Here is a 23,778-nt window from a genome sequence, read left to right as displayed (position 1 = left end):
GGTGCATGCACGGATACACACACACACACACACACACACACACACACACACACACACACACACATACACATACACACACAAAAAGGCCCTGGTGTGTTTTTGGACTTACATCAAATTGTGATCTGTTGTCCAGACACCCTCAGGGCTCCATTTTAAAGTGATTTACCGCTGTTTGCCGTGCACCTAGGTGTGTGTGTGTGGGTGCATGTGTGCGTGCGTGCAAGTGTGTGTGCGTGCGTGTGTGTGTGTGTGTGTGTATCTGTGAGCACACGTGCAACACTGATAAGTCAGAGTCCAGCAGTGTACAGTTACAGGAAGTAAAAAATCACCTCTGTGCTCAGGCCGTGTTAAAACTTGTTGAACCTGAGGTAAAGTGTGTACTGCGCGTGTGTGCGTGCGTGCGTGTGTGTGTGTGTGTGTGTGTGTGTGTGTGTGTGAGGGTCAGCATGTGAGTGTCTGTCAGTTACAGTATTTACTAACCTCCCCCTTCATGTTCAGACTTCCTGAAAACATTGTGAAAATGGAGGAAAGTGTTTTCTGTGTGTGTGTGTGTGTGTGTGTGTGTGCGTGTGTGTGTGTGTGTGTGTGTGTGTGTATGCAAAGCTGCATAGGAAGGTGGCGTGGCGAGGGGGGTGAGGTTGTAGCAGGAGCACCTGTTCTCTGGATTTGACGGACAGGTCGGTGTGTGCTGGTTCAGCAGGTCATGAGTGGAGGAGGGGAGGGGCGGGGCTAACGGGTGGGCGGGGCCGGAACGAACCACTGAGCAGAGACGGAGGGGGGGGGAGAGGGTCGCTCCATCTCAGGGAAGCGGCGGGGGGACGGGAAGCCGGGGCGGTCGTTCCCATCGGATACAAGATGGCGCCGAAAGAGAACCTCCGATTGGGGAACGCACATCGTCACGGTAACCAAGATTGTGGGTGGGTGCGTTTCAGCACGACCTGTTGCTGAAGGCCCAGCTGTAACACACTCCATCGACAGTGTTCACGTTTGTGAATATTCAATTCAGTTGCACTGGGGAGAATTTATCCCCTCGTCACGTATCGTCGACGGGTCGATCTTTTGTTTGTTTTCACGAATCGCCAGAATAAATATGGAATAACAAAGTAACAACAGCAACAGCTGGATCTTTGCTAAGAAGCAGACATTTGTGGATTTTACAGCCCAAAACATAATAAAACCTTTTAATAGAATAGATTTTCCCGCAGTGATTTAACAGTTTACTCTGCTGTGTGATGGGAAGACATCATTTTAATTCTACTTCTTGTCCAGGAGAACCTTGAATACAGGTTCAGTGAACTTTTATCAATAAATGTGATAAATAGTAGGAAAAGGACTGGTTTAAAAAAAATTCTTTAACATGCTATCAATTATCACTTCCTGATAATGAACGTTTGAATAATCTCCCGTGATCTTTGACCTTATTTCCTCTCCCTGACTGAACACTTGAACTCGAAAGTTAGACGAGCGAAATCTTTTCAAGGCGGATTCCATCCTACAAATATTAAAAAAAAAAGATATAAAATGTTTATATTCATTTCATTTCTTTCGAGCAAATAAACCCTCGGATCGACGCCAGTGACCTTTGACCTGATTCCCCGCTCCTTCGCCGGATGTTCGTTCGCCGGATGAATTTGATGAAATCTCAGCTGCCGCGAGGGGGAGAGGGGGGCTCACCACTCGTCACCGTGACGACAGCCCACATTTGATCTTTTGCAAGAGCACCCCCTCGCTCACACACACACACACACACACACACACACATGCGCAAAGGGACCCTTTTAGCCGACTGACTCACCGCCGGCAGCGCTGAGAGGGGAAGGTGACGTCAGAGAGTTTTACCTTTAAAACAGGGACTCCCTTTCTGATTCACACCTGTTGCCCTCCTTCTTATCCCCCCGTCGGTTCCCCCCATCGCCTCTCCGCACAGTTTTTGATTTTAAAGAAACAACTCGCTCATTTATGAGGTGTAACTTCCTGGGGTTCGGTGGGTTCTCCACGCCAGGGTTCCCCCCAGGTTCGGTCAAAAAAAAAAAAAATTCAGTCACGGTCGGATGTGCCCTGCGATTTACAAGGTGATCCTGTGATTGACAGGTGACCCGTCAAGGTTAAACCCTTCCGCTAGCACAACTTTTGTCAGCTGTGATTGGCTCTGACCTCCCTTTCCTCCCTCTGACCCCGCAAGGAGGATAAGGGATTTATAAAAAACACACAGACAGATGTTTGGATGATTTCAAGGTAATGTAAAATGATTTCCATATTTTCAGGTCAATAATTTCCACCTTCTTTTTTTTAATCTTTACAAATAATCTCGAAGTAAATCCTCTCAAAAGTCATTTCTCACAGCCCTCCAAGCTCTGTAATAAATATCCCTCCGCCATTTGAGAAGAGCAGGGATTGAGGCAGAGTGAAAAAAGGGCAACGTGCGCCCTCTAGTGGTCAAAAGGTGGAACTGCAGTCAAAAGGAGCGGGGGGAATAAAAATAAAAAAGCCGCCGTGGTGCGTTCAAATCTGTCCGTCATGTGGGTTCCGCGTCAGAGGCGCAGATAAACGGGAGGAAAAGCAAAGCACCTGCTTAGTCAGCGGGGATATAGAGGAAAAACAAACTCAAACAGATCTGCTGATCAGTTTTTACTGTGTTTACCCCCCTACCCCCCCTCCGCTCCATTCACTTCCTTCAGCTCACCTCCACTTTATCACTTCAATCACTTGGCAAAGTGCCACTCAATGTGCTGCCCTCTTCAGACAGCCGTGCACGCCCGCCCGCACACACTCACACATACACACACACACACACATGCGCACAATATGTCTGTTCTCACACTGTCCGTCATCCAGCTGTCCATCGCTGCACTTTGAAGCTCAATAGAAACTGGACAGAGTCCAGATCACACACATACACACACACACACACACACACACACACACACATATGCACACACACTAGCACTTATGTGCACACATACTTGCACGCACAATATAATCCCACTGCGAACATGCAGACACAAATACACACACACACACACACACACACATAATCACGCGCACACACACACACACACACACTTCCACATACTTCCAGGGGGTGTTTGTGGCCCAGTTGGCAGAGCAGGGCGTCTTCCCAATCAGAAGGTTGGCGGTTCAAATCCCAGCTTCTCCTGTCTGCAGGACACTGAACCATCAGTTAGTGTGTGTGTGTGTGTGTGTGTGTGTGTGTGTGTGTGTGTGTGTGTGTGTGAACGGTTGAATGTAATCCGGTGTAAAGCTTTGAAACCACAAGGTGTTGAAAGCTATTAAAGTGGCGACTGTTTACACACACAGTATAAACCCAATGCACACAAACACACACACACACACACGCAGTTTCTTGGTATCTATTTGTTCTCGGTGATTTTCGGCTCCTGTGATGAAATCTTTTATTTCTTTATTGACGATGAAGGACTGGGTCACCTGTCAATCACTAGGAAGATGTCGATCATAGGGTTAGCTGTCAATCAAAGGGTCATCTGTCAATCAAATGGAGCATCTGTCAATCAAAGGGTCAGCTGTCAATATCAAGAGAGGCCATCAATGACAGGACTACCTATCAATCACAAGGCCATCTGTCAATCACAGGGTCAGCCGTCTATTGATGAGTGCAGCTGTCAATCACAGGGTGATCACGCGGCCACCTGTCAATCAGAGTCAGCTGTCAATCAAATGGTGCAGGCGTCAATCACAGTGTCAGCTGTCAATCACAAGGTCAGGTGTTGATACATCAGTCGATCACAATTTAATGATGCAAGTAAAGGTTAGATGATCTGAGTTTTTCCCCCCTTCCGCCCCCCAGCTGTCCAGCTGCTTCCTGTTTCTAATTCAAACTCCTCCGTTCTGGATTTTTTTCACCCTATTTAGTCAAATAACATCAGGAGAGTGAAATTACTGTCTGTTTTTCACCCCGGCCAACATCTCGCTCCGCACGGGGTCGACCTCCGACCCCCAGTCAACAACCCCCCCCACCCTGAATTCTGAATTCAGCGGCTAGGATCCGCCCGGGTCATTCTGGGTAATAAAGTATTTAATAACTTGTCTCAAAGCTGATCTGTTCAGCTCAGAGGCTCAAATGAAGCAGAAAATTGAGAACGAATCAAAAAAAAAAAGAAAAAAACTCAATTATTCCCTGGACGACATCCAGGTGCTGACGTTCTTCTCCCCGACAGATATTTATCACCTGGATCGGATCTGTGTAATGAAAACCAGGTGGAAAAATGTGCTCGGAGAAATACAGTTGATGCTTATTTCCTGGTACTTTCTTGCCCTTTTACAGCAACAAAAACAACAACAATAATAATAGTAATAATAATAATAATAAGTGTTATTATTATTATTATTATTATTATTATTATTACAGATTATTATTGTTGTTGTTGTAATTATTCTTATTATTTATGGCATCCTATCTGATTGTGAAATAATTTCTTGGGGATTTCCAGACATTTATGGACAAAAGAAATTGGGCAATAAATAAAATAAAATAAAATATAAATATCTATAATAAAATATAATATGATAAATATAAAGTATAATTAATCAGCAGGTCTCTTCCTTCCCTGCAAACATTTTAAGATGCATGGTCAAAAGCAAATAATTTCTGGGTGATTTTCAAGAAATTTAACGGGCAAAAAAAAAATTGGGCAATAAAATGAATAAAATAAAATAATAAGTCAGCAAAATGTTTCCTACTTGCAAACATTTTCAGTCAGTTGTATGAAAAAGAATAATTTTTTGGTGATTTTCAAGAAATTTACAGACAAAAGAAGTTGGGCAATAAATGAAACAAAATAATAAATCTGCAGAATTTTTCTTACCTGCAAGCATTTTCAGATGGATGGATATGTAGATAGGACAAATAGACAAACGGCTAACAAGCAGCCAAAATAACCTTCGCATCAGCAAATATCTATGAAACAAATTCAACCGATGACAGCAGTACCCGGGTTACGAACAGACTATGACTTCCCAAAACAAAAGCTCTTATTTTGGTGGGTCAGGGAATGGATTCATCCATTTTCCATTGTTTCATTGTAAAATTGAAAAAATAACCTCCTGGGGAACTGACGGAAAAAGAGGAAATAAATACATTATAGATGTTTTCAAAAAGATAAAATTATAAATTGACTTATGTTAAATTTTATCAACATGATTGTAACAAAGTTGTAGAGTTATTGCACAATTGTTAACAATTTACTATAATTAATCTTATTAATAAATATTATTAGAAAAAAATTACTGTGGAGTTAAAAAAAAATATTGTGTTGCTCCTGGGAAATTAGTGGTTCGTAGGTTTTTAGCATCAAATAAAACAAATAGGAGTGGCTGTGGACAAATTGAATCAAAAAAAAAAAAAAAAAACCCAAAGGAGGCGGCGCTTCTTGTTTTAAACTTTAATGATAATAATTTAACAGAATGAGTGAGAAACCAAACAACAAAACAAAACACAAAGAAAGGAAATGAAAATCTGAAAGCCGTATCCATGGGAACAAACTCTTTTGGCCAGAAGTTTGACATTACCTTGAAAAGTTAATTAAATACATGGAAAAATCGACAGGACAAGATGGCAGCTGTTTGCTGACATTTGTTTGTTTGTTTGTTTGTTTGTTTGTTTGTTTTCATCTGCGGCAACAAAATAATAATAATTTTTATTATAATTACTATTAAATCAAAAGAGTGCAAATGAGTCACAGTGTCTCCGACTGTCAGAAAAATAGTGCAGGGGTGCCACTCTGTTTCCATGGCAACCAGAGCGCAGCGTCAGTAAATAAATAATCCCACGAGCTGGGGGGGCGCTAGCTATCGTTAGCCTTCTTGACTGTTTCCCTTTTTTATTTTTATGTACCTTTTCTTTTCCTTCTTAAATACGATAAAGCTGAAAACAAATGAACAGGCCGTGTTTCCGTGACGATGATCATTTTACATTCATATAAATAAGTTATCCTCAAAAATGCTCCTCAATATTGCAGGTGCTCCCTTTTTTTCTTTGTTAGTGACGCTAGAGTTTCTTTCAAGTCTCCATGTCAGACTCGGAGTTGTCCAGGTGCGACACGGCGGAGCTGTACCATTCGGCGCTTTCCTCGTCCTCGTGGACGGCGGAGACCCCGCTACCCCCGCTGCCGCCGCCGCCGCCACCGCCGCCTATTCTGTCCCGCCTCTCGCTGAGCATCTCCATGGCGACCTGGTGGTAGGGGTGCTTGCGTTTGGTGTGGCGTCGCAGCGTGTTGCGCTCGGCGAAGCGGGTGTGGCACAGCTGGCACTGGTAGGGCTTCTCCCCGGTGTGGACCCTCTGGTGACGCTGGAGTTCCCCCGCTTCCCGGAAGCGTTTGGCGCAGATGGGGCACACGAAGTTCCTCTGGCCCGTGTGGATGTGCTTGTGTCTCTGCGAGGGAGATTATGGGATGTCGAATGAGTTCGCGAACTCAAAATTTCCAAACAAAAAACACACAGCGGCATACGAACAAGCTAGCTGCCTGTTGCCCTTCGAAACGCTAGCTGAGCTGAAGCAAGTAAAAACTAGGCTAGTTTTTGCTAGCTAGGCTTTCTTGGCTATCCAGGGGAGTGAATTACTTTAACATTGTAAAGAAAACCTCTTATTTTGGTGGGTCGGGGAACAGAATCATCCATTTTCCATTGGTTGTTATGGCAAAAAATTTGTTCTGGTTGAAGAGCAACATTTAAACATTTAACATTGAAATGCTAGCTGAGCTACAGCTGGTGAAAACTAGGCTTGTTTTCACTAGCTAGGCTTTCTAGGCTATCCTGGGGATTGAATGACTTTGAAACAGTAAAAAAAAGCTCTTATTTTGGAAGGTTGGGGAACAGATCATCCATTTTCCATTGGTTGTTATGGGAAAATTAGTTCTGGTTGAAAAACAACATTTAAACATTTAACATCGAAATGCTAGCTGAGCTACAGCTAGCAAAACTAGGCTAATTTTCGCTAGCTAGGCTTTCTAGGCTATCCTGAGGAGTGAATGACCATAAGACTGTAAAGAAAAGCTCTTATTTTGGTGGGTCGGGGATCAGATCCTCCATTTTCCATTGGTTGCTCTGGGAAAATTAGTTCTGGCTGAAGGGAAACGTTTAGGAAAGAAACTGAATTCAAAAACTGCCAAAGAATTGGAAGAAATTACTGAAAAAAAGGGGTGGGCAATTATTTTGGGTGGTGGGCCACTTATCTTATTTAATTTTTCTGCGCGGGCCAACTATGTATCATGTTAATTGAACAAAATGAAAATTGCAATTTCAACATTAAATTTTTTTTGCATTTTATTTCAACTTTAAAATCATGAATGATCATATAAATGTACTGACATTATTTTATATATAATCATCCATACAATTTAAAAAAAAGGAGTTTCTAAATTCATTATTGATTGAAAAGTCTTATTCAAATATTCAAATAAAGTAGTTTTGCGGGCCGGATAAAAAAGCAAAATGGGCTGGATAAGGCCATAAAATGCCGAGGTCTGCTTTAAATGGATAGAAAAGCTTAAATGGAAAGGAAAAATATAATCTCCTGGGGAACAGATGGAAAAAAGAGGAAATAAATATTTGATGAAAAAATAAAAATAAATGCAAATATTATGAATTAACTTATATTAAACAATCGGTATCTACAGCTACTAAAGACGACTTTGAGTCAAAGAATCTGAGAATATTTTTGGTCATTTCTGTGAATTTTGGGCCATTTTGGTGTCATTTTTTTACCAGTCCGAATCTATGGAGCCCCTCAGGGGACGTGGGGGTAAAATTTTAAAAGGTAAAAAAAAAAGATTAACTTAAACCATTTAAGAGCAATGTCCTTCCAGGGCTAGCATAGTTAGCATAGTCTATAGCTAGCGCATAATAACATTAGCTTACCTTAAACTCTGTGTTGCTTGAAATAATTTATCGAATGAATGTTATTCCCGCCTCGTATTTCTTCACCAAATCTCTCAAATGCATCCATGACGCCTGTTTTACTAACAGTGAACGCAGCGAATAAACACCGGTGAATAAAACTCAATAAACTCCTCCCGCTCCAGGATGACCATGGAAGAACATTTAACGTAAACAGTAAAAGAGATCTTGCAAAATTATTTTTTTTACTCTTCAAAATACCACAATACCCCCCATATCCCCTTAGGGTCTCCATTGTAAAAATCATAAATACTTTATTGATCCCGGAGGAAAAAGACACAGAACAGGGTGAAATCAAAATAAATTAAATATAAATAAATAAAATGAAAAAAATAAGTCAGCGAATATGAGTGCACAGTAAATAAACAAGTCCGCCTTCCAGCTGACACTTAAATTGTTTTATTTTGTTCGTGAATTCCTTTGTAAATTTGCTGTAATTTCCAAGGAATAATTTGCTAATTTATTTCATTTTTTTCATGATTTTCATATTAAAGTAATTTATCATTGACTCTTTTCTAAATTGAATAATTCCTGACAAATTTCGTGCATCCACAGTAAATAAATAAGTCTGCTTTCCGGCTAATACTTAAGTTGCTTTATTTTTGTGAGTGGATTCCTTCCTAATTTTGCTGTAATTTCCTATCAATAATTAGCAAATTTATAAAATAACTGTTTTCATGATTTTCATATTCAAATAAATCAGGGGTCTCAAACTCGCGGCCCACGGGACAATAGTTTGTTGCCCCCCTGCCTGAAATCAAATCTTTGTGTTGTGCGTCTTTTCGCACATGCACTCGGGGGTTTTATACAGTGGGTTTAAAAAAAAGTAACTTTGCAATGTATTTTTTGCTTCAAAATTTGAAAAACAAAATAATTTTTTGCTAAAAAAAAACAAACATCTAGTGTCACTGTAAAAATACAAATTTAAAATTTATTTTCTATTTCTATTAAAAAAAAAAAAACCTATAGCAAAAAAAAAAAAAAAGCAAAATTAAAAAGATTGATATGATAACCAGAATAGCCTTGTAAACATTATACCAGCTCATATACATGCTACCAATCAATTTTCTAATAAATTCCAGTGACACATTTTCCCACTGTGACAAGATCTTCTCTTTCAACTCAACAATATCATTTTTTTTAATTTAATCAATTCTTTTTTAATATTCATTTTTAATATTAATTCGTCATGTATCTTTTATAGGAACAGTTCATGACATATAAAGATTTTTATTATTATTATTATTTTATCATTATTATTATTATTTTTATTAGTTTACCTCCTTTACACTAAAACACAGGAAACATTTGGACTTAGTGTTACTCCTAGGTAATGATTATACTGGTCTTGCTTGACATAAAATTAGGCCGTATGTGACCAAAATGAGTTTGACACCCCTGTTTTAAATGAAATAATTCCAGTCAGATTTCTTGGTACATTTGCTTTTTGTCCCAGCGTAACCAGCAAGTAACTGATAATGAATGAATGAATGACGCACAGATCCACAAACATCTCGCGGGTTCACCGGAGACGTGACTGAGCAGAAAGAGGTTATCGTCACCCTGTGATTGACAGGTGACCCTCCCAGGTTAAGCCCCGCCCCCTCAACATCAGCCGGGATGACGTCAACGCTTCGGATTGGTGTCCGCCACCCGAAACCCCCCGCCGCCGCCGCCGCCGCCGCCGCACTCACCTGCAGGTGACTGGAGCGTTTGAAGGCCTTGCCGCACTGCTGGCAGACATGGGGCTTCTTCTGCGAGTGCGTGATGGCGTGGCGTTCCAGGTCGGAGAGGTAAAAGAAGACGCGGGGGCACAGCTGGCAGTAGAGGACGCGGCGGGCGCCGGCCGAGCCCGGGGAGGCCGCCGGGGACAGCGGGTCCAGAGGGTCCAGGGGTTCCAGCTTGGCCGAGGGGAGGTCGGCGGCGGCGACGGCGGGGGATGGCGGGGCGGTGGAGCTGGAGAAGTAGATGTGGTCCTCCAGGGGAAGGTGCTCCGAGTCCAGCCTCGGCTCTTTCGCCGGCGGCGAGCGGGGCTCTGCGGCGGCGGCGGGCTGAGATAAAGGGTCGTAGGTCAGGCTGGCGGCGAGCGGGGACGCCGCCGCCGTCGCCGCTGATGGCTTGTTGCTCTCGCTGGAGACTTGGGAAGATATGGCTTCTGTTCCCGGGGTGGAGACGCTTTTGGAGGCGGGGCCCGGCAGCCGGGCGCCGCCGAGCCCCGAGAGGAGGACGGGCGCGCCGCCGGGGCTCAGCCTGATGATGGGGCGGGACAGAGGGGACGCCGCCTGGCCGGAGGGGAGGGGGAGCGAGACCGGCGCCGTCGCCGCGGCGATGTGCGACAGCTGGCCGGTGGAGGGGTCGAGGACGGCGATGGGCGTGGAGGTAGAGGCGGGGTTGCCGGGGGAAGAGGTGGAGAGGAGGAGGAGCATCGGGGCGGCGCCGCCCAGCGGGAGCGAGGAGGACGGGGAGGACAGGAGCAGCACCGGGGCGTTGGCGGAGGGGCCCGCCAGGATCTGGATGGGCCGGGTCGGCGGCGGCGGGGCGGGCCGGGCGGCGGCGGGGTCCGGAGCCGGCGGCGAGGGGTCGGGCGCCGCGACAGAGACATCCGCGGCGAGGGGCGGAGCCTCCGTGCAGCCGGGTTGGGATTCAGGATCTGGGGCGGGCGACGGATACGGATCCTCCGGCGTTGCGTTCAGGGACTCATCCGGACTTTGGTTGAGGTTAGCGCCTGACGACGGAGGTGACGGGCTCGCCGCCGCACTGTCGCTCTGATCCAACGGCGGCGGCGGCGGCGGGGAAGAAGCGTCGACCTGCGGCACTTTGACCCCATCGGGACTGAGGGTGTACGGGATCCCCTGGTCGTCGATGAGGAGGAGGTTCTCCGTGTCCACGTCGTCCGGCGACAGGACGTCGAACGGCGCCGGGGCCAGGAGGGAGTCGTCGCCCCCGTCGTCGTCCTCCTCCACCACGTCCCGGTCGCCGTCGCCGTCGTACTCGTCCACCTCCATGATGAGGGAGCTCTCGCAGCCCGAGTCGTCCAGGAGGCGCGGGCACTTCCTGTCCCTCCTCCTGGGGAGGCTCAGGTCCAGCGGCTCCATCTGCTCCTGGGAAGGGGCTCCGGCGCCGCGCCAGTTATCAGCCCCCTCCCCGCACGGGAGGGAGACGCCGGATTCGCGGCGCTCCTCCCCCGCCGCCTCCCCGGCCTCCGTCCTCTGCAGTGATTCTGCACATTCCTCCGCCGTCCCGGTGGCGGCCTCCTCCAGACCCCCTTCACTCCCCGCCGCCGCCGCCGCCGGTCCTCGGATCCCGTCTTCACTCGCCGGGACAGGGGAGCCGTCCTGGTCTTTGGTCAAACCTGGGGCGGGGTTCACCGCCTGACACCGCGGGGGGACGACGATCATGATCCTGATTGGCCGCCCCGGCCCGCCGCACTTCCTGGTTTCCTGAGAGGCCGGCTCATGAGCCCCGCCCCCGTCGGCGTCCGACGGCGTCGCTTCCGCCGGGCGGGACTGAAGGTTACCTTCCCCGGCGCCGGAGGCGTCCCCCTCCCCTTCCTCCTCCTCCTCCGCGACCGCACGCCGGCAGCCATCTTGGCCCCCCGGACCGCCGCTCGTCAGGACCGTCGCCAGCTGGGAATCCATTTTGGGGCAAACCCATTTATATTCCTGCAACAACAAACAAACAAACAAACAAATACACGTTTGAAAGTGGACAGGAAATGTAGTCCTGTCAATCAAGCCAAGGGGGAAGCAGGGGAAGGGGGGAGGGGGAAGCTCACATAGGGGTCAAGTTTAGTCCAGGAGCAGGAATGAAGCCGCGGTCACGTGATTGACACACACATACACACACACACACACACACACACACACCTCCGCGTCCTCGGCACATCGTGTGGGGGGTGGGAGGGGGAGGAAAAGGGGGAGTCGAGCGATAATTCAACCTCAACCCACCTAAGAACGTCAAGGTCCGAGTGATGTCGGCGTTATTTCCTCTCACTCCAGTGCGACACACACACACACACACACACACACACACACACACATACACACACTCGTGCACGGACACAATGACACGTTCCGGTTCCGAGCGTGCTAACCCCCCCCCACGCGCACGCCGCGAACACGCGCACCTCGTCCGGTCGCGGAGGTCGACCGCTGCGTCCGAGGATGGAACCCGAGCGGTTCCCCCTCCGGGAGCGGGCGGGCGACGCCATTACGCACAGCCGCGGGGGTCCGACGGCGCTGTCACTGCGGCGCAGCCGCCGCCGACGCCGCCGCTCGGACCTGGGACAAGCCTCCCGTCGTGGTTACCGGTCGTCGAGAAGAGGAAGGAAGGAAGAGGAGGAGGAGAAACGGCGAGGAGAGCGGCCGCTTTCCCCTCCGGTCGCGCCGGCGCCTCCTCGGACCTACAGCCAGCCATTTTAACCGCGGGTCCGAGGCGGCAAACTTTCCCCGTCCCCTCTCTCTTTCCTCCTCCACGCCCCTTCCTCCTCCCAAAAAAAAAAACCCGATTAAAACCCTATAATATTTTTTTTTTTTTTTTTTGAAAGTGCACTCCACACCCATACGGCCGCTGCATAGGGACTGGCTTACCCGCGCTGGGGAGACTTCCGGCGGACCAAATATGTCTGTGCGGTGTGAAAGGGTGATGCTGCGAAGGCTGGGAGGAGGGAGGGGTCAAGGGGAGTTGCTATGGCTCCCGCAGCCTACCGGGTCCGACCGGTAGCCATGTTCAGCCTATGAGTAACCGTGGAACCCGCCGAACCCTCGGTTCCGGGTTCCCCTCCCTCCCCCCCTCCCCTTCCCTCTTACCACCGGAAATAAACAAACAAACAAACAACCTGGATGGAATCGGACGCACCTGGACGTCCCGGAGTGTTTTTTTTTTTTTTTTTTTTAATTTTATTTATTTGAAATCAAAACTTACACCCCCCTCCCCACCCACTCCCACCCCACCCCCACTCGTGATGCGTCAGCAGAGAGAAAGAAGGGTCATTGTGGGATACGTGGTGGTATGAATGAGCGTGTATTTACATTTGGAGTCGCAGGCGGAACCCCACCTCATCCGGGGTGGGGTGGGGGGGGGTTGTCTAATTGTCATGTTAAGAAAAAAAAAAAAAAAAAAAAAGTAATCTATTTGACGATTCTTCTTCTTCGTCCTCGGGCGAGGTCATCGGGGTTAAACATTAGACGCGTCGATGTTCGGGACGACCCCCGAAAACATCTCCCGTTCCCCCCTCCGGAGGAGTCGTTTAGTGTAACTTTTGTTTTCTTTTGCCCTGATCCTTTTGTCCGCGTGCGTGCACGTCAGGACACGTCCGCCGGGGGTCAAGGTCACGCCTCCACGTCGCCCGGCTCGCACTCCTGGATCTCCGAGACCAGCCGGTGGGGGAAGAGCTTGTACTGCAGCCACGTGGGTTCTGGAAAAAACGGAACAAAAAAAAAAAAAAAAGTCACGCCGGTTTTCCCGCCCGCGGAAAACGCCGGAAGACGCCGGAAAACTCCTTCACCCAGGTAGCACGCCGGCGGTTGCAGCTTCCCGTCGAAGCAGCTTTGGGCGGCCGTGAAGCTGCACTGCTTGGTGGGGTGTTTGCAGTAGAAGGTCACGTTCTTCCCGTGAGGAACCATGGCGTCGGTGATGTCGAACGGCCAGCGCTTCACCCCGTCGATGACGACGCGGCTCCTCTCGGCGGGGATGAGGCAGCGGGCTGCGCAAAATCAATAACTAGTAATTTAAAAACAAAACAAAACGGTGTAATTGGATTAAAAACTATTTGCCCTCGCGCGGGGGGCTCGGGTTAGTGCTTTTTAAAATGTATATTTTCGTCATTTCAAGTAGTTTGTGCCGGAAAGTCCGCGTCCCCGTACGAGGACGGGCGGCTTAGTCGGTTTTGTTAAATGAAGCCTCGTGTTTCCGAGTCCAAATGCTAACGCTAGCTCCTGTGGTTCCCCTTTGCCGCCGCTAGGTGTCAGTAGAGGACAACAAGTCAAAAGTGTGCTCATGCTAACAAGCCAAACTCAAAATGGAGCGTCCTCGCACGAGGCCACGGGGGCCTAAGAGGCTCAGGCCGCCGCGTAATCCCCACCCACCCCCTCGGATTATCGCCCGGAGGTACCACCTCGGCAGGCGGGGGGCGTTGCGCTCCAGCTGCCGTTGGCGAGACAAGTGACCTTCTGGGATCCGTCCAGCTGGAAGTTCTTCTTGCACAGGAAGTGGATGTTGAAGCCCACCTCATACTCCGTGCGCTGGACGGCGACCACGTAGCCCTGTTCCACCTCCTGCGGGGGCTGGCAGAAAACCTCTGGAAGGAGGGGAGGGTCATCCATTCAAAGTACGGGATTGTGCACGGTTTAAACAAAAAGTCTTTTATACTCCCAGAAGAAGAAGAGGAAAAAAAAAAAAAAAGTGGTATTCAGCTGCAGTTCCCGGTTTTGGCCACAAGGGGGCAGTAAAGCACCGTGATGGTAGCCACCCTGCGTGGGGGAAGCCCTGGAGGGGGGAGCAACAAGGCCTCGGTCTCTCTCCATAAAGCCAGAAAAGCAAACAACGCAGGATAAAAAGTGTCCCCGCAGCCGGCAGGGATGAATAATTAATCCCGTGCATCCGGGTTTTTGGGGTGGATTTCAAAATAAAAGCGTAAAACGGGATTATTTTTTTTTCAATCCCCTCGGATTAAACCGCCGCCGGCGCTTTCTTCTTCGGCCGCGTGAATGTATCTTTTGTCAAACGTTTGCATTGTAGTTTGATTTTGTGTCCGAATATTGGACAGGATGCTCTGAGATTTCAAATTTGCTGTCTCGAGGATACTTTTCCTGTCGTTCAAAGAAAGCGCTGTTCATTTTGTTCCCCAATATGTATAGTTGTTGCTGCTAATAAATCCTAATTTTAATGTATTTTTTTAGCTCATGAAAAGAGAATGTATTGCTAATTTGAAATTTAAAGAAAGAAGATTTGTCTGAGTAAGACGTTTAAATTTACAGTGGCTGTAATGCTAATGCTAATTTCTTGCTAATATTTACATATATCGCTGCTTTCGCAACCTTCCGAGGTCATTTCTGTCCCCGTAAAAAACTCGGATTAATGAAATGTATTATATCTGAATTTAATCACAATTCATTAATTTAATTATTTAAATGTAATTTCTTGCAAATTTTGAGACGTGTATTTAAAAAAAAAAAAAAAAAAATTAGACGTTTATTTAAAAAAAAAAAAAAATTGACGTTGTTTGTGCTTGAGTCCCGCACTCACCCTTGCAGACGGGGTGAGGGAACTGCCAGGTCTGGTTCTCCTGACAAAAGTTCTCGCTGCTTCCCACGATGTCGGCTCTGCGGGGGTAAAGTGAAGAAAACGCTTGATTTTTGCACTATTTTTGCAACTTCACGCTTATTATTTCTCCCTACTTATCCGGCTTCACTGCGGACGGCTCAAATAAGAATTTAATTTGTTCACTTCGACAATGAACACTGTGATGGAAAAAAAAACAATTACAAAAGAAAGGTACTTGGGGGAAAATGGGGTTAAATTCCAGGTGTGACGGTTAAAGCGCTGGGTTTCAGAATAATCTGCTCCTGCTGCTACTAGTAGTGATGAGTATAATAGCAACAGGGAAGTCACAACTAGAAGAGAATCATTTTAAGTGGGATTTTGAATGAAATCTGTAGGATTTTGACTGACAGCTGTGCCCGCGCCGCCTCGTCTGCACGGGCCTCCATCTTTTCATCCTCGTGCCTCATGGCGTCCGCCAGCTGCCCACCCTCCCCCTCGCATCCCCTCCGCCTCCTCCTCACCCAGACAGGCAGCTGTAGCGGATGGACGTCCCGACGGAGGCGTCCCCCTGGATGCTGAAGGTGTCGATCACTTCCCGCGTCAGCGGGCAGGCGGGGGGGTCGGCGGGCCCGGAGGACCTGGTGTCTGAACACCACAGAAGAAGAAGAAGGAATTTAAAAAAAAAAAGAGGATCGGATTCTTTGATTTAGTGGTTCTGACATTTTTAATCCCCCCCCCGCAGCAGGAAATGACCTGACAAACAAAAAAATATATAATTTAAAAAAATGTCTTTTTATTATAAATATCATCAGAAAATGAAAATCAAAGATGGCAGAACGTGAAGGTTCTGGATGGAAGGGAACATGAGAACCCGAGTCCTTCTGGACCTTCCTCACATGTTCAGGTCAAACCTCGCAGAAGGACCGACATGTTCTTCTCCTTTGGGCTCCTCCCCTTCAGGGGGGTCACCGCAGCCAATCATCAGCCTCCATCTAAACCCCAGCCAATCATCTGCCCCCATCTAGCCCTCTCCTCCACATCCGCTCCTCTCACACCAGAGAACTTCCTGTCCTCTTTCCCTGCATCCACACATCCGACCGCTGCTCCTGCATCCTTCTACCCAGATCTCCACTATATCAGAGATCGCACTCATATCTAGAATCAGATTTTTATTTTTTTTAGAAAAACTAATGTGAAAAAATATGCAAAAATATATAACAATAATCATGATAATAATTCAATGAAAATGTTAATCCTAATACTCGCAAATGTATAAACAATATTATTAATAATATTAAAAAAATATACAAAATATTTATTAGTTAGTAATTGATTAGAATTACGGAATAATCATTTCTCAAAAATGTATGACAATGATAATATTTGTTGTAGTTAATAATAGCAGTAGTAGCAGTGTTTTTCTCATTATATCATTTTTTGAATTGTTTTTACTAATGAATGACACAAAATGGCTAGTGATATTGTATAATAATAAAAGATAAAATAAAACTACAGGAAAATGTTTAGTAACACATCTAGTAACACTTTAGTAAGACGATCATTATTGTAGAAAAAAATGATAATAATAATTCTTATATAAAAAGTTAAATGACGATCCATATCAATTATACATATCAATCAGTAACATTACTATTTATGATGTACTTTTACATCATTTTGTATTAGATTTTTAACATAAATAATAATAATAACAATATGTAAAACATATGAAAAATTGTACTATGATAATTATAGTAATAATGATAAAAAAATTAAAAAAAAACTTTTTTTTTTGTGGGCTCCTCCCCTCAGGGGTCACCACATCCATCTAACCCTCTCCTCTGCACCCCTTTCTCTCACATCCATTAACCTTATCTCCGTCTGTCTCGACCCCCAGAACATCTACCATAACAAGGTCCCTCCGCTGCATCTGATCCTCTCTCAAAAAAACCTCCACATCTGCATCCAAAGCGGACCCATGGAGTAAGTAAGAAGAAATAAAATAAGAGATAAAAACTACAATTTTAAATTCTGCCTTGCGTAACCGCCTGCCGCCGCCGCAGGTGCAGGTATAAATACCTGAAGTGACCCGGGCTTTCTGGGGGCCCCGCTGGACGTCTACAGGCTCCGAGACAAAAAGAAAAAAAAAATAGCAGACGCAGAGCAGTGTGTATGTGTGTGTGTGTGTGTGTGTGTGTGTGTGTGTGTGTGCGCGCGCTTCTATAGGCTCACATATATATTTATATTGAAATACAGGACCTCTGCTTGGTGCTGCTGCCGCCCACACACACACACACACACACACACACACACACACACACACACACACACACACACACAAACACACACGCACACACACATACACACATGCTCATCAGCAGAAGCAGGTGCGAGTTGTATGTCTTCTTGTTCCCAATTTTAAGTTCATTCAGCTGCTCAGCTCAGACATTTAATTTTATTACTTACAATATTTTATTTCTGTTTTGTGTTATTTGTCATTTGACATTTACATGGTTGAATTTGTATTATGTTATTATATTTCGGTATATATATATATATATTTTTTTTTTTTTTTCTGGTTTTACCATGTTTAACTGTATTCTTAATCATTATTGAATATTCTTTTAATTGAATTTATCAGATCTTTAAATACTGTATTTTTCACATTTTAATCTTTTTACTTTATTGAATTATATTTTTGGGTTCCTTTTTATGATTTTTTTTCCATTGTAATTTAATTTTAGATCTAATATCATTTTTTAAGAACAATACTTAATCTTTGAATATTTCATTTTGTTCAAATTTAATTGATAATTCTAGATTATCTATTTAGAATATTTAATATAATTAGAATGTATAAATATAATTTTACCTAAATTTTTAAATTTATTTTATTTGTCTTGTTTTACTTAATTTTTCAAATACTTAATGTTCTGCTATAATTCATTTTATCACCTGTTTTACCTTATTTTATGTTGCAATGATTAAATATAGGATTGTAGATCTGAATGTTTCATTTTCCAATTATATTTTAATATTATATTTTCCATTTTTGAATTATCCCATTTTCACATGATCAAGCTGGACTTTTTTACTTTAAGTTCTTGATTTCATTCTTAATTGTAGTTCCTTTTTATCATTTTTATATGATTTATATATATGTATTAATATTTAGTGGAGGTAAAATCTTCATCTTCCTCTTTAACCCTGCAACATTTTCAAAAAGCTTTTAAAGGAAAGACGATCATTGGTCACTCTGACCAAAGCAGGCAAAGAAAGTGAATGCCTGAATGCAACGCAATACACACACACACACACACACACACACACACACACACACACACACACAAAATAGCCCATAGCTGCATTCTGGACGCGATGAAGAGGAGATGAGAGGAGAAGAAGAGGAGAACACAAAGGCCTGGAGCTGCAGGACCAAAAGAGCTCTCTGACTCTCAGCCGCCCACACACACACACACACACACACACACACACACACACACACACACACACGCACATGAAATACACTCAAACACAACCATACACTCAAATAGAAAGGCACCCCCCCTCAAGAAAAAACACACATCTTCCTCCAGAGACGCATACACTCACTAACTCAAACACATATATTGTCTACACACACACACACACACACACGCACACACACACGCACACACACACACACACACACACGCACACACAAGCCAGACACACATGCATGCACAGCCTCACACTTAAATGGATATAAAGGAAACACACATTTACCACATGATGCACACACACACTCGCCCAATTGAGCACATCACCTGCACATGCAGAAGCGTGCACATGCATAGGAACACACACGCAAAGGAAAACACATCCAGCTTCATGATACACACACACACATATCATCTGCGCACAAACACACACAAAGTGTCCACACACATCGCTGTGCCACTTTGACAGTGATCTGCCGCCCACTGCCTCTCCATGCACACTCGAGCACACACACACAGACACACAGACACACACACACACACACACACACACACACACACACACACAGTGCCCACCCACCTCCTGCTTGTCTCTGCCACAGTATCCTCGTCTCACATCTATGGGGGGATTAAACTCTGCTGCTGCAGGTGTGAGATTAACCGGCCTCATGTCCTGTTTGACGTGTGTGTGTGTGTGCGTGTATGTGTGTGTGTGTGTGTGTGTGTCTGTGTCTGTGTGTCTTTTAATTCAAGTCGAAGAGAGCGGTGAGCGGCCATTGAGATGGAGTCACGCTCCCCGTTTGTGTGTTTTTGCATTCGCCACCCGCTCTGGGTGACTGCTTAGCTTGGCTGATAGCTTAGCTGCTAGCTTAGCTGTTAGCTTTTCAGTTAGCTTTGGGGTGTCCTCGTATGGGGACATCCCATTCAGAGCTCTCGTCACCGGCTCACCCACTTTGGCGTTGCTATTCCCACATTGGCTGGAGCAAACAGGAACTTTACCGTTTATGACACCACTATTACACTGTTATAACCATATTTAGGTGACTACATTCATAATCGCAAGGTGTTTCCTTATGTTTGGAGAAAAAATTCATTTTAATAGTAGGAGAAAATGTCAAAGTAAAATGAGGAAAAAACATTGATCTCATCTTGCATTATATTGTTTAAGCTCATCTTCTTGTGATATGTTACGTTATCTGGTCTTATCTTATCTTATCTTGTCTTATCTCATCTTAACTTGTGTCTTTACTGATGTCTTATGTTGTGACATTATCTTACCTCACCTTAGCTTATTTTTTATTATCTTGCATTATCTCCTCTTTCTTTATAGTGTCTAATCCCTTTTTATGTTTGCTTATGTTAAATTATTGTACCTTATCTTGCATTATCTTGTATTATACTATCATATCATAATGTATCTTATTTTGTATGATACTCCATTATCTCCTCTTAACTTATTGTGTCCTATTTTATGTCAGGTTACTTTAAATTATCTTATCATATTTTATCTAATTTTGTATTATCTTGCATTGTTTTGCATTATCTTAGCTGGCATCTTATCTTATTTTAACTTATTTTGCATTATCTGCTTATTGTGTCTAATTATATGTCATGTTACGTTATTTTATCATGCATTACCTTGTATTATCTTATAATATCATAATTTATCTTGTTATATATTATTCTGCATTATTTCCTCTTACTTTATCTTATTTCATGTTGGGTTACATTATCTTATCTTATTTTATCTTACATCTTGTCTTACCAATTTTTATTTTATCTTATTTTGTGTTATCCTGCATCATCTTATCTTATCTTATCTTATCTTATCTTATCTTATCTTTTCTTGATCTTACCTTATCTTATCTTATTTGGGATTATCTTATCTTAAGGCACAGAGAGCAGGTCTGGTTGCCATGGCGACGAGGTGAGCAGACATCCGGGCCACACGCCCGCTCCGTCCGCGGCCCGTCGACGACGGCGCTCCGTCCGCGTGCCGAGGTCACGGGCCGCCGTCGGGGCTCCGTCGCCATGGCAACCCAGTCACGTATTCCGAAGCGGTTGTTTTGCGTGTGTGTGTGTGTGTGAAAAGAAAACCCACCTGCGCAGACAGGTTCGTCCCCGCTCCACTGCCGGTCGCCTTGGCAACGGCGGATGGTGGCGTCCAGGCCGCTGGGCAAGGCGAAGCCTGGCTTGCAGCGGACCTCCAGCAGGGCGGAGAAGGTGGGGGCCGGAGAGAGGAGGCGAACCTCCAGCGAGGGGCTGGGGGGGAGCGGCCACGGACACACACGACCTGAAAGGGGGGGGGGTCAGGGTCAAACAGGAAGTGGAAGTTTTTTTTTTTTGTTTTTTTTTCAGGAACTTTTTTACCCAAAGCCCTTTTTCTCAGAATTTTATCTCCCGGATTATCTCAGCCAGCGACCATTTTTTTTTCTCTCTCTCTGCAGGACGGTGGCACTTCTTTTTATTTTCCTGCGAAGAGCACACACACTAACGGACTGTGTGTTGACACAGCTGTGTGTGTGTGTGTGTGTGTGTTCGCTTAACCGGCTACCTGAAGCCACGCAGCTGAAGCTGCAACAAGATTGCAAATGTGTCAACAGCCTGATGACGTGAAAGCTGGCTTACAGTCAAATACCGACGCATTGGAACTCCTTTTTCATCATTTTTCGACAAACCTGGAGAAGTTGTCCTGAGGCGTTCAGGGATTTTCCGTTATCATGAGTTTTATAGGCTTAAATATATATTTATAAAGAAAGAAAAGGCCTTCTTTTTACCAATTTTGATTTAATTCTACTGGCAATCAGCTAAGACATATAATCTAATTTTTATCATATTTAATTTCTCATTGTGTCTGTTTTGTTTATATCTTCCATTCATTGTTTAATTTTGTGTAATATTATTGCATTTGAACTAATTTTGTCTGATTTTAACCTTTTTTAATTGAATTTAAAACTTTTAATTATATATCATTTGAATGATTTTCATCATCTTATTTTTCATCATTATTTATGTTATTTTTCGTCATATCTCATTATATTCTGTCATTTGATTTGACATGATTACTATCTATTACTTCTTGAAACATGTTTTCAACTTTTCAAAATGTTATTACTTTAGTGTTATTTTCATTTTTAGATTTTTTTTAAAGTTTATTTTATTGTTTATTTGGATTCCAAAAGGGCCGTGTGAGATGGATGGACTTCAGGTCGGTCATTTCATTAGCCAGACATTGGTTGCATGTGTGTGTATGTGTGTGTGTGTGTATGTGTGTGTGTTTACATAAACAGCTACCTGGAGCCACGCAGCTGAGGCCGCAATGGCCATCACACAGACACTGGCGTTTGGCACCGCAGTCCTTATCGGTCCTGCAGGGACGGGGACATGTTCTCTTCCTCTCGTCTCCCAGGAGCCTCTCTGGACACGACCCTGCAGCCACACACACACACACACACACACACACACACACACACACACACACACACACACACACACACAGGATGACACCCAGCTGCCCTTTTTTCGGTTTCTCGCCTTTCCGGCCGGCTTGTAGAGACGAAAAACAAACATAAACAAATGGTTTGCAGAGGCTCTGGAGTGTTTGAGAGGTAATAAAAATGCGTGTGTGTGCGTGCGTGTGTGTTTGTGTGTGTGTGTGTGTGTGTGTGTCAGTGGGGCCATTTACCACCCAAGATGACCGGTGTGTTTTTGCTGTTTCACCTGGTTGGAACACAAACAAAGTTTCCCTTACAGTTTTTTTTGCTCCGTATTACTGCAGTACTTTGTATGGTACTACAATACTTTGTGTATTGTGATTTTTTTTCTTTTAATTTGACTTATATAATAATCTGTTTCTAATTGAAAACTGAAAGATGCCCCTCCTGCTCTCCTCTCATCCAGAAATTCGAATCTACCCGAATCCCCACCTCACACACACACACACACACACACACACACACACACACAAAATGTACAGAACATTTGAGGGCTGTGTCCCGTCCGCCCCCGCCGCACGTGCTAACGCCGTGCCGCGCAACCGCACACGTGCCTGCACGCCTATCCCCCCCCCTCACCCACCCGCTGCCCAATCCACCCTCCAGATTACACCAGATTAGCAATCCAGGCGAGTCTCAGCCATGCCTCAGATTACAGATGGGAGTGCGGAGAAGATGCGCGCCTTGACCCTTGAGGTGTGTGTGTGTGTGTGTGTGTGTGAAGTTCTTACCTGCGGCCTGTGGGGTGACGGCACCGGCCGGCGCCCACAGGGACGGCAGCAGCAGCAGCGGCAGCAGCAGCAGCAGCGAGGAGTCCATCCTTGGAGACGGGGGCCCTCGGACGATATGAGGGCGGGACGTGGATAAGCGGCGGTTTTTAAGGAGGTGGGGAGGGGTGGGGGGGGCAAAAGAGAGAGAGAGAGAGAGAGAGAGTAGGACCCAGGAGAGCTCACATCTGGTTTGTGTTGCTGCCGTCAGGATTCCAGCCCAGAGGACCTTTCACCCATTTCTTTGTTGAGACAGCAGGCGGAGGGGTGGCACGCACTATCAACAAGCAGGGGTAAACAAGGGGGAGGAAAAGCGGGGCGATCGGCCGTGGCTGAGGGGGTGAGAGGGCAGGGAGGTGGTATTTGGTTCATTAAAAAGTCCAGTCTGCAGCACTCGGGGGAGTGAAAGGCCTAGAAAGCATTGAATATAGAAATGTGGTGATTTCCGTGGAATGACCATGAAGTGTGTGTGTGTGTGTGTGTGTGTGTGTGTGTGTGTGTGTGTGTGTGTGTGTGTGTGTGTGTGTGTGTGTGTGTGTGTGTGTTTGTGTGTTGGGTGAGAAGTCCTATCTGGACAGTTTTGACTAATAAAGGAATGCACTTAGACGAGGAAGGGGTGGAATCAAGGAGGCATCCGGCCTTGGGCTCCTGTTTTTTTTTTTTTTTTTTAAATGAATAATGTATATATATGTATATATATATACATATATATATACTGCATTTTTGTTAAAAATTGATAAATAAATAAAATTGGAAATAAAGTAATTTAAAATTTGATAAGTGATTTAATGGACATAAACTATAAAACAAAACATTTTAAAAAACCAAGACTAAAATAAAATC

The 23,778-nt window shown here is 45.1% G+C and overlaps 2 protein-coding genes across 6 annotated transcripts; both read right to left on the bottom strand.

Annotated features, from left to right (window-relative positions):
* Window positions 1–5,411: 5,411 nt before the first annotated feature.
* LOC147229899 (uncharacterized) lies at window positions 5,412–12,904 on the bottom strand. Of its 4 annotated transcripts, none has more exons than XM_086155608.1 (3): window positions 12,059–12,904; window positions 9,627–11,594; window positions 5,412–6,409 (listed from the first exon to the last, which is right to left on the bottom strand). In XM_086155608.1, exons 1-3 carry the CDS (start codon window positions 12,140–12,142, stop codon window positions 6,038–6,040), a joined length of 2,424 nt encoding a protein of 807 aa, XP_086011734.1. In that variant the 5' UTR covers window positions 12,143–12,904; the 3' UTR covers window positions 5,412–6,037. The 4 variants fall into 4 exon arrangements, with proteins under 4 accessions (XP_086011734.1, XP_086011737.1, XP_086011736.1 ...); XM_086155611.1 differs by having other exon boundaries at window positions 12,150–12,410; XM_086155610.1 differs by having other exon boundaries at window positions 12,213–12,410.
* On the bottom strand, window positions 12,774–23,065 carry ntd5 (ntl-dependent gene 5). Of its 2 annotated transcripts, XM_086155651.1 has the most exons (8): window positions 22,900–23,065; window positions 21,969–22,103; window positions 20,776–20,967; window positions 15,717–15,840; window positions 15,178–15,254; window positions 14,048–14,230; window positions 13,439–13,636; window positions 12,774–13,348 (listed from the first exon to the last, which is right to left on the bottom strand). In XM_086155651.1, the coding sequence occupies exons 1-8, from the start codon at window positions 22,985–22,987 to the stop codon at window positions 13,263–13,265; spliced, it is 1,083 nt and encodes a 360-aa protein (XP_086011777.1). In that variant the 5' UTR covers window positions 22,988–23,065; the 3' UTR covers window positions 12,774–13,262. The 2 variants fall into 2 exon arrangements, with proteins under 2 accessions (XP_086011777.1, XP_086011778.1); XM_086155652.1 differs by lacking the exon at window positions 14,048–14,230 and having other exon boundaries at window positions 22,900–23,038.
* Window positions 23,066–23,778: the final 713 nt, after the last annotated feature.

Source organism: Fistularia commersonii, chromosome 11 (genome assembly GCF_037954325.1).
Source record: "Fistularia commersonii isolate RoL2024-O1a breed Wild chromosome 11, RoL_Fcom_v1.0, whole genome shotgun sequence".
Classification (NCBI taxonomy): domain Eukaryota; kingdom Metazoa; phylum Chordata; class Actinopteri; order Syngnathiformes; family Fistulariidae; genus Fistularia; species Fistularia commersonii.
This window is presented reverse-complemented; position numbering and strand designations above follow the sequence as displayed.